This window comes from Corythoichthys intestinalis, chromosome 22 (assembly GCF_030265065.1).
Source record: "Corythoichthys intestinalis isolate RoL2023-P3 chromosome 22, ASM3026506v1, whole genome shotgun sequence".
NCBI classification, from domain to species: Eukaryota; Metazoa; Chordata; class Actinopteri; order Syngnathiformes; family Syngnathidae; genus Corythoichthys; species Corythoichthys intestinalis.
The window spans coordinates 10509812-10521284 of NC_080416.1; the positions used below are offsets into that span (position 1 = coordinate 10509812).

The following is an 11473-nucleotide window of genomic DNA, read 5'->3' on the forward strand; positions in this document are numbered from 1 at the left end:
GTCGAATAATAAACTCTGCCGTTCTTTTCGTGTGCGTCCAGTTGAGCCGCTTCTGGGACGTGTCTAACACGCGGCCGCACTGCGACTGGTGTGCATTGGCTGATTGACTTTAACGCCCACGTTTCACTACATTCCCCCGGTGGCCACGTTGTCGCGCCGTTGATGTTTCTGGGTTATACTGTCCTACCGTGTTGGTCCTCATTATAGTAGAGAAGACGGAGTAAATATAATCTACACAAAGAAACTGTAACCCAATCGGCTCACAGCCTCGAAAAGTAAGGGTTACGTTACGTCAAAAACTCGTTCGGTACGCCTCCGTTCCGAACCGAGCACCACGTACCGAAACGGTTCAATACAAATACATGTTCCGTTACACTGTTAGTATACATGTATTATTGTAATATGAGAGAAGCTATAAGTATGTTACATTCAAGAAACTTTGAGAGCTGCGAGTAGCAGCCCATACTGTATTTGCCTCTCGTATCCTGAAATGTCTTTTGCAACAAGAGGCAATATTTTCCCGTTAAGGTGTGTCGTAACCTGAACATTCCGTTTGTAGAGATGTTTGTAAGTAGAGGTACAACTGTATACACTTATTTACCATTCATTATCTCCTTAAATATTGGAATGATTACTGTTTTTAACTGGTATTTGTCTGTGAAACTATTTTGGGGTTTTTTGTAATGAATTAGGGATATAAATAAACTTGACTTGAAAAATCCATTGAATTTCATCTGGTAGCGTTTGAATACCTTCGAAAGGTTTCGAAAAGTTACTGATTTTGTTTTGTTTTTGGTAGGTTGGTTGTGAAATTTGGTATTAAATGGTATATGTTGTTATACTTGTATGCAATTCTAAAAGTTCTTAAAAGCTCTTCAGGTGAGTTTGACGACTCTTGACTACCCAAAATGTCCCCAATTTGCGTTGTTTTCAAACACTAAAAAATGCGCATTATACTAAATAAAGTCTAACTTGCTGCAAAGCTACGTCTGTACATTTTATGACATTTAGCCCAATTTGTCATCTTTCCAGGCTTCTCCCAGAGTCCAAGTGGATGAAGACTCCATAACACGCTTGTGGGAGAAGCTTCAGAAAGATGATCCCACGCCAGAAATTTTTGACGACATCCAGAAAAAGGTGCCAATTTGTTTGAAATTCCCATGAATCTCAAATCCCAACCAAATGATATTTTTCTCCAGGTTTATGACATGATGCTTCGCGACGAATGCTACTACCCCTCGTTCAAGCAAAGCCCGCTGTACGTGCGCATGCTAGCCGAGCTAGACATGCTAAAAGAGCCTAGCTACCGTGGCTCCGACGACGGCGACGCAGAATCCTTCAACGGCTCGCCGACTGGAAGCATCAATCTGGTGAGGCCTCTTTTTCTTGTGATCACAATCAGCCGCATATTTATGAAAATTCTTCATTTTTTCCAGTCTTTGGATGAGCTGAGCAACTCGTGTCACGACGAATCGATACAGCTTCACGCTTTCATCTCCGATACGGGTAAAGACATCAAAGTTTTATGTTTTAAAGCTGAACACATTTTTGTATTGATGTCTTTTTTTTTTGCCACCGAGCTCCATTTTTACTCGTCTTTTCTCCCCGATTTGCTACGCCGTTTTGTTGCCGTCCTCAATTTCTCTCATGGCACCCGCATGCTGTTTACTGTCTTTTGACCCCCCTCCTGTTGTTTCCCCACCTCTTGCGATCGTATCATTGGGTGGGGTAGCTGACGCTTCTGTTCCCGGCTTGTGGGCCGCCGCAGGTGTGTGCAATGAGCACGGGAAGACGTACGCGCTTTACGCCATCACTGTATTCAGACGCAACCCAGACGGCAGCGAGGATTGCTGGAAGACTTATCGTCGCTACTCCGATTTCCATGACTTCCACATGAGGATCACTGAGCAGGTGGATTGTTTGTTTGTGCATTTCTTAAATTCTCTTCATTTTTTCTTTTATTTACTTTATTTTTTATTAGTGGTGTATTTCTTTCAATGATTTGACTCGACATCTTACTTTCTAGTTTGAGAACTTGACGTCCATTTTGAAGCTCCCGGGGAAGAAAACATTCAACAACATGGACAGAGATTTCTTAGAGAAGAGAAAAAAGGACCTCAATGCATACCTACAGGTATGAATCTTTTATATTAGTGTAATAAAATGACACAAGTGGTTATTATTTATAAATGAAATGCATGTTTTTCTAGTTGCTGTTGAACCCCGAGATGGTGAAAGCGTGTCCAACGCTTATCCCGTATGTCTACGACTTCCTAGAGAACAAAGCTTACAATAAAGGCAAAGGAGATTTTGCACGCAAGGTGACGAAACATTAAACAATACATTTCACTGTCTCAGATTACTGTAAATTTCATAAAATTTAGTAAAAAAATATACACAAGTTTAGGGGTCCACATTTTAGTATAGGATATTTACATAGAAAGCTATTTCAAAGCCAGATTTTATTTAAAAAAAAAAAATCCTGTCTGTAGGGAGCAACAAAACAGTGTCGCAAGTCCCAGTTGTGTCTTCACCACCAGTCTTAAACCACAAACCACCACTTTACTTTGAAACCGGTGTTCTGTCAAAATGTGCAACATCGGCGAATTTGACTCCCAAAGTACTACCGTGTGCTCTCAACTTGTATTTGATACACTGCCAATGGGTTTTCCCATTGTGAGTGTATCAAATACTTGTTCTCCCCACTGTAGCTACATTAAAGTATTTTAAGGCATTTTTTAGTACGTTCTGCCTGTATGCATCTAAACAAAACAAGTATTTGATACACTCACAATGGGAAAACCCATTGGCAGTGTATCAAATACTTGTTCTCCCCACTGTATATCAAAAAAGGACGGTTTAAATACGCTACGTGACTAATGGATCAACACTCTGCTTTAAAGCTAACACAAAAAAAAAAAACAATGTTAAAACTATGAGGGAAATACATGAAAAAAGTATTTTTGATGCAATGAAAAAGTAATAAAAAAACTCAAGAAAACCAAAAATAGTGAGTACTCACTGCTTTTAACCGATGTGGGCATGCGTGCGGATGCTTGTGCAACTGCACTGAGCATTGTGTAGGACGTCTCGCCGCAAGGAATTGCAGAACACCAGGTCACTAAGATCACAAAAAAGTGCCAATGAAATTAATTTACCTTTACCTATTAGCTAGGAGCAGAGTCCTTTTAAAATCCACATTGTAACTTGGGGCTAACAACATGCAGCGCTAACCATAGCATAGCATTTCGCAACAGTTTTTAAAAAGTTTTTATTAAATCTTTCAAACTACACATGGCTATTCTTAAGTTATGTAATAGCACTACATCACGCAGAGGATACAATTCCCGCAGGCTAACGAGTTAGTGTAGTAGTTTTGTCATAGCAAACTGGAGTTTTTTTTTTTTTTTTTTTTAAATAAATTTAAGCAAAACCAGATGAATGACAAAACAAATCTCTTGAAAATCCTCTTGGTAACTTTGAACTAGTGGCTTTCGGTGCTAGCCCTAGCTTAGCAGCTTGCTTGGAACATGTCTGTTGTATAGAAACACTGTTATACTCTTAATGCTGTTATTTACAATACTGCATCAGACAGGATAAAATTCCCATACGGGCTAACAAACTGAGCTAGCAGTCTGCTAGCATAATAGCCTTGTCGCAATAAACCATATTTTTTTTGGTGTTTTTAATTTGTCAAACCTACCCATTGTTTGGCCATAAAGCAAAATCGGATGAATGAAAAACATTCACTTAATAAAATGTGGCGCTCATTAGCTTATAAAATTCCATAAATTAGCCGCTGTGTTAAACCCGCTAGATTCAAAAGGATTGGGGGGAAAAAAATTGAAAAACGATGATCCCGTTTCTGTTGTGTACACACCAGATCGACACGTTCGTCAATCCTATAAGGAGCTCCATGAGGAACGTGTCCAACGCGGTCAAGTCGCTCCCGGACAGTCTTGCCGAGGGCATGAACAAAGTGTCGGACAACATGGGCCGCATGTCCGAAAGACTGGGCCAGGATATCAAGCAGTCAATCTTCAAGGTGCGTTTGACCACAGCTGCACTTTGGTTCAAATGTGACAATTGTAACTATTCTCTTCCAGGTGCCTCCTCTTCTCCCCAAGTCGGACATTGACCCCGAACACTGTCGGGTGTCGGCCCAGCTGGACGACAACGTGAGTGGACCACTTTCAGTGTTTTGAATGCGTGGCACGGGCTCCCTGTAGTTGTACTCAAAAGAATTTTAAATCCATTACAGTGCATTAATCAAGAACAGTTCAGTTGTATTTAACCTAAACTATAAAAACCTTTTAGTGCAGGGGTCCCCAACCTTTTTTGCACCACGGACCGGTGTTATTTGGGTCTTTTTTTTCACGGAACGGTGTTCTGACAAATTTTGCAACCCATCAAAAATTGCAACGATGCGGTTCTGCGCATGCGCGTAACGTTAAAAATAGCCGCAAAATTCGCAAATGCAGCGATTCCAAAGTAAACTTTCTTGAAAGAAAGGAATATTAACTTACGTTTGATCATGGAAGGACTTGTAGAAAAGTTCTCCTCAGATTCATCCTGCCATGTAAGCTTCACACAACAGCTGCACACCGCGCTCACCATTAACAACTTCGCCTTGTCGTTAAACATTAATTAAGAAGCCCGCTTCACAAAGATACGATGTTGGAAATTGTAGCAAGGTTTTCAACGCTCTTGTCGCGATGTCAGGATATTCCAGAATGACTTTAATCCAGAACCTCGGTAGAGTTGTTGTCTCAAATGTACGTTTAATAAGGTCGCCGTCATTTGCGATCTCTCTGTTTATGCACAAACGGGTCACGAATCCACTCCTTCACAGCGCGTGGGTCTTCGAGGTTGTAGGCTCATCAGGTGCCCTTTTCGCCGTAAAAATATTTCCAAAGACGTCTGTTTTCCTGTTATCTTCGCTCGTGTGGGGGCTAATTATTTCCGGGAACAAATGTGCTGCGCCGCGGCCTAGTAATACGCTATTATCGAGGACAAGCGCACATAGATATATTATATACACAAACAAGATGTACTACTAGCAGTCTAATCAATGGATTTCTATGACAACATTGTAATCTATCCCGTACTATTATATCTAGAGTAGACAGAGATATTGGTGTGTTAAGCAGGGGTACAGGGTTAATTCAGCCAGAATGCGGTCGTTATTAAATTATTTTTTCTTTGCGGCCCGGTCGCAAATGCGCCACGGACCGGTACCGGTCCGCGGCCCGGCAGATGGGGACCCCTGTTTTAGTGGGTTCTACCTGGAATCCATGTGCAACGTCAACAAACAACTTCTATTCTACTAGGACTCTTATTGCTACTACTCAGGGGCAGAAATTAGGGGGACGAGACCCGGACCCGGTTTGTGGGCTTAAAGTAGGCATGGTTGGGCGAGGGGAGGCTCAAAGGTATGATGATGTGCAGAGCTGTAATATTGTTGTAAGTTGAGATGTCCCAATCGCATGTTTTTGCACCAACGTCTGAATCACCTGATTTTGGGAATTTGCCAGTACAGAGTCCCGATCTGATAACGAAGAAAAAAAGTTTTTTTTTTTTTTTTATAAATTATGAACAAAAGTTTTAAACATGTTACAGTACTGTTGTACCGTTTACAGTACAGTGGTACCTCTACATACGATCGCTTCGACACACGAACTTTTCGACATCCGACGTAAAATTTGACTCGCCATTTGTTTCTACATCCGACGACATGCTCGAAATACGACGACAATGGCAGCACCGCAGACGAATGCACGGCGGATTTTCTTGTGTGACAAATCAACACTGGTTTCAGAAAAGGTTGGTACAGGTGGTGAAACAAGGAAAAAGTTGACGCTTACCTTCTAAATGAAGATGCAAATGACAGAAAAATATGAGCGTAGGGTGGGCATCCGTGAAATGGCTCAACAATACATCTCCACGGTCCTCCTCCGACCATCGTTCGCCAGTCTTTATAAGTTAAGCTGACAACTCTTATTGTGGTAACATCTCCAGAGAAATCGCCAACTTCGCCACGTTTTTATCATTTATTTCACAACTTATTCAAAACAAAAACACCTTCTGTCTGCCGCAATTGACGGTGTTCTCAAGAAAACATTCAAAGTGAAAGTGAAACTCAAGCTCACCGGTCTGTCTCTGGCACGTCAGCCCCGCGGAGCGTTCAGGGTCAGCAAAAAACGTCCGCCACATTAGAACCCGATTCGTTACATTAATACAGGAATTATTATTATTATTATTCCGATTTTGATTTATAATTTATTTGTTTTGCTATGTGTAACTGCCATTTGTAATAGTACCAGCAGTATTTTTTAAGGATTTAGTGAAGGTTTTTGGGCTGTGGAACGAATTAATGGAATTATAATGTATTCCTATGGGAAAATCCTGCTCGACATACGACCATTTCGACTTACAAACAAGGTCCTGGAACGGATTAACTTCGTATGTAGAGGTACCACTGTATATTTTTTAATTAAATCGTTTTCTAATTGTATTTAACGTTACAGACATAATATGTTACACTCATCCAGAGTCTTTAGTTTAGCCTTAAGGTAGGGTTATCAAATTTATCCCCATAACGGCAGTAATTAATTTTTAAAAAAATGTATCACATATATTAACGCAATAACATATTTAACGCAATTCATGCATGCGCTGCACGACCCACTCACGCATTGTCGCGTTCAATCTGTAATGGCGCCATTTTACCTATATAGAGAGGTCAAAGGCAGCATAAAATGAGTAGAGTGAATTTTGGCAGCCTTTGGACCCTTTTTTTAATTGGCTAAAGCATTACAATTCCTCTCCCTACGATTAGAAATATCGTAGGAGCAATTTAGGGAAGAAAGGTAGTAAATGATCTTTTTCTTAACACCTTATGTTTTTTCCCAACGCAGAGAAGATATATCAATTGGTAGCACTACGCACAGTCATGGTTGCACTTCCCATCATGCATTTGGGCATGGCTACAGTATCATTTACTGAAAGCTCAACAAATACACTAGATGGCAGTATTTAGTCACAATATCCAAGTCACATTTATCCTTTAAGAATTACAAGTCTTTCTATCCGTGGATCCCTCTCACAGAAAGAATGTTAATAATGTAAATGCCATCTTGAGGATTTATTGTCATAATAAACAAATACAGTACTTATGTACTGTATGTTGAATGTATATATTCGTCCGAGTTTTATTCATTTTTTTCTTAACGCATTGCCAAAATGTATATGATCGGGAAAAATTATCGGGAATGATTGGAATTGAATCGGGAGCAAAAAAAAAAAGCAATCGGATCGGGAAATATCAGGATCGGCAGATACTCAAACTAAAACGATCGGGATCGGATCGGGAGCAAAAAAAAACATGATGGGAACAACCCTAATTACTAGCAATTAATGAAACAAATGGAACAGTAACTGAAGAACTAATTAGCACAGAACACACCGAATTTGGATTGCTCTTTACATCTGTAGCGCTGCAATGCATGCTAAGAGGCATGTTGGACAACAACAATGATGGCCAAATGAAGCTTTGCAGCCAATTGGTTCAAAGCTTCATGGTGGTCATTTGATCTTATGACAGTCGTATGATGCCGCTGTCAAATAAAGTGTTACTGGTTAAAATATTTTGGTGTAAATATCCCATAACACAGTGAGGACAGCTGTGGTTTATAATCCAGTGCGGCTTATCTATGAACAATGTCATTTTCGTGTAAGATTTGGTGGGTGGCGGCTTATAACAATAATAATATATATATATATATATATATTATAAATAATGGTAAATTTTTGCGTACTCAAATTTAAAGCATCAAGGCTTGGTCAGACACTGCTTTAATTCATTAGCTGTTCATTCGCCCTCTCCCAGTCTAAAGGGATTGGACGCCTCGCACTGTCAATGGTGGGAAGCCAAGGTATTCGTTGAGGTGGTACTTGCTGTCAGAATGTTTTGAGATCCACCGGTTTAGACGATTTGCATTTTTGGTCACGAATCTCCCACAGGTGGATGACAACATCCCGCTACGCGTCATGCTGCTACTAATGGACGAGGTGTTCGACCTAAAAGAGAAGAACCAGTGGCTACGCAGGAACATCAAGAACCTGCTTCAGCAGCTCATCCGAGCCACTTACGGCGACACCATCAACAGGAAAATTGTGGACCACGTGGACTACTTAACGTCTCCTGAGCAGGTGGCAGACTATGTCAAGAAGTTCAGGTAAATTCTTTTTAGACACACAGTGGAGGGAACCTGCCTAATTTCCGACCTCCGACAGAGACTCTTACTGGCCCAACGGAATTCTGGCCGAGACGCCGCCCCGTCGGGACAAAAGCATCCGCATGAGGACGCGAGTCGCCGCCAAGACGAGCTTGCTGGGTATCATGCCAGGTCAGAAGTGATACAAACACAAAAACTAGAAAAAATATTGATGGCCTACTTCTTAAAAGATGAAAATTGTTGTTAGGTTTACAAAACTATTTAAGGATCCAATCACAAAAATTAAATCATTATCATTTTACACAAAACTCCAAAAATGGGCCGGACTAAAGTATTGGCACCCTCAGCTAAGCCTGTCGCAATATGCAATAATTCCATTTATCGCGCGATATATAAAAATTAAGGCGGTAACTTTTCCGCTGCGATTTATCGCCTCGCGTGCACGTGTGTGTGCGCGCGCGGCAGACGTGCTGTTAAAAGTTCGTTACCAACTGCGCAAAATGCATCTTCGTTCCAGGTCCGCCAAAATCTAGCGCCGGAGCCAATTGTTCCCATTATATCCTATTGTTCAACATATACCGGCCGCGTCAGTGCTCCGGAGTGACTGTGGACCATCTATGGCGCGCCGGTGTTGTTGACGTGTGGGCGCTCCCGTCAGGAGTGACATTTCACGCGGGGCGGCTATTTTTCGGCACAACGCTGGATATTTACAATTAAGTCCGCCAAAACATTGTTACCGACTTGGCTGGTAGGAATAACCTCACTTTGACAACGAACAGCTGAATGAAATTACCGGTAAGAGCGCTGTGCTTCAAACTCGTCCTGTATATGAAAGCCCTCATATGCTGGTGTTGTGTAGTAATGAGCAGACGTGACTTCAGCGGCGCTTGCTAACTGTTTTAATGCGCGGTTGCGCGCACACACTAGATATCATGAAATGGCAAACTAGATGTGCTACCTCCCATGCCATTGGCTACGTGAGCCCAGAGTGATTATGGGACATGTAGTCCATATACTACATCGATGAATTCCAAACTGTCGTGACTGAATGGAAGTTAAGAAGGCCAAATCAATCCATACCAGTGACTTTCGATAATGTTGCAAATATTGTTAATTCAGTACGTGACACAAATGGATTTGGACCATAAATAGGATGTCTTGCTCATGTAGTAAACCTAGCTACTAAGAGAGCTGTAGCAATCAACGGTGTGCCCTGCCTCACTTTACAAACAGTAAAGATTGTTCTCAGCACTTTTATACAATTTTTTTTCATATCAGTAAGAAGTAAGCACATAAATATTATGCACTAAAATGCATGTTTATATGATGGCAATTTAATTTTTGCTCGTTAGCAAAAATAAAATAAAATAGAATACAATTGTTATATATATATTTTTTTACAGAGCATTAAATGTATTGAATCAGATCGAAAATCGTGTCCCTCGTATCAAAATTCGTACCGAACCATGACTTAACTGTATCATTGCATCCCTATGGAACACCATTGCAGAAGCTATGACGGGAAAAGTTTTCATTTTTCTAAATGCTGAAGTAGTTAAGTGCAATTTTTTTTTTTTTTTTAAACACATTTTATTTATTCTGTGTTTCTGTGCGGTATCAATATTGTTGTTTTTTACTTAAGAGGTATGGTCTATTGTTTTTAGTTGTGATTTCTTAAAAAGTATATTTGAATTTAAGAGTAAATATCGCGTTTAAATGGGTGTACTTCATCTATTAATATATACTGTATTCGCACTGTGTTACTGTAAATTGGTTTAAAAAATTGGGGGGGGGGGGCGCAATAATATCGCATATCGCAATAATTTATGAGAATAATTATCGCACACTAAAATTTGTTATCGCGACAGGCCTACCCTCAGCCTAATACTTGGTAGCACAACCTTTAGACAAAATAACTGCGAACAACCGCTTCCGGTATCCATCAATGAGTTTCTTGCAATGCTCTGCTGGAATTTTAGACCATTCTTTTTTGGCCAACTGATCCAGGTCTCTGAGATTTGAAGGGTGCCTTCTCCAAACTGCCATTTTCAGATCTCTCCACAAGTGTTCTATGGGATTCAGGTCTGGACTCATTGCTGGCCACTTTAGAAGTCTACAGTGCTTTCTTTCAAACTATTTTCTAGTGCTTTTTGAAGTGTGCTTTGGGTCATTGTCCTTCTGGAAGACTCTTGACCTCTGAGGGAGACCCAGCTTTCTCACACTGGGCCCTACATTATGCTGCAAAATTTGTTGGTAGTCTTCAGACTTCATAATGCAGTCCAGTGCCAGAGGCACCAAAGAAACCCCAAAACATCAGGGAACCTCCACCATGTTTGACTTTGGGGACAGTGTTCTTTTTCCTGGAAACTTTCTGTAAACTCTATGTTGATGCCTTTTCTCTAAAAGCTCTACTTTTGTCTCATCTGACCAGAGAACATTCTCCCAAAACGTTTTTTGGCTTTCTTTGTTAAGTTTTGGCAAACTCCAGTCTGGCTATTTTTTTATGTCTATGGGTCAGAAGTGGGGTCTTCCTGGGTATCCTGCCATAGACCCTTTACATTCAGACGCCGACAGATAGTACGGGTTGACATTGTTGTACCCTCGGACTGCAGGACAGCTTGAACTTGTTTGGATGTTAGTTGAGGTTCTTTATCCACCATCCGCACAATCATTCGTTGAAATCTCTCGTCAATTTTTCTTTTCCGTCAACATTTAGGGAGGTTAGCCACAATGCCACGGGCTCTACACTTATTGATGACATTGCGCACGGTAGACACAGGAACATTCAGATCTTTGGAGATGGACTTGTAGCCTTAAGATTGCCCATGCTTCCTCACAATTTTGCTGCTCAAGTCATCAGACAGTTCTTTGGTCTTCTTTCTTTTCTCCATGTTCAATGTGGTACATACAAGGGCACAAGACAGAGGTTGAGTCAACTTTAATCCATTTTAACTGGCTGCAAGTGTGATTTAGTTATTGCCACCACCTGCTGTGTGCTACAGGTAAGTAACAGGTGCTGTTAATTACACGGATTAGAGAAGCATCACATGATTTTTCAAAGGGTGCCAATACCTTTGTCCAGCTCATTTTTGGAGTTTTGTGTAAAATGATAATGATTTCATTTTTCCACCATTCTCTTTTGTGTTTTTTCATTGCAAGGAAATTAAAAGAAGATATTACTACCAAAGCATTTGTAATTGCTATCATTTTCTAGGAGAAATTGAGCATTATCTGAC

At 40.7% G+C, this 11473-nt stretch overlaps 1 protein-coding gene across 3 annotated transcripts in view; it reads left to right on the top strand.

The window, feature by feature from the left end:
• snx13 (sorting nexin 13) overlaps positions 1 to 11473 on the top strand; it is a 38690-nt gene that overhangs the window by 24153 nt on the left and 3064 nt on the right. For 2 of the 3 annotated variants that reach the window (XM_057827460.1, XM_057827457.1), the window contains exons 14-23: positions 1033 to 1137; positions 1200 to 1370; positions 1437 to 1506; positions 1733 to 1911; positions 2027 to 2134; positions 2211 to 2321; positions 3884 to 4045; positions 4107 to 4178; positions 8023 to 8237; positions 8296 to 8408. In XM_057827460.1, coding sequence (XP_057683443.1) covers positions 1033 to 1137; positions 1200 to 1370; positions 1437 to 1506; positions 1733 to 1911; positions 2027 to 2134; positions 2211 to 2321; positions 3884 to 4045; positions 4107 to 4178; positions 8023 to 8237; positions 8296 to 8408 — 1306 coding nt within the window. The remainder of the gene's footprint in view (positions 1 to 1032; positions 1138 to 1199; positions 1371 to 1436; positions 1507 to 1732; positions 1912 to 2026; positions 2135 to 2210; positions 2322 to 3883; positions 4046 to 4106; positions 4179 to 8022; positions 8238 to 8295; positions 8409 to 11473) is intronic. The other variant, XM_057827459.1, reaches the window with a different exon arrangement.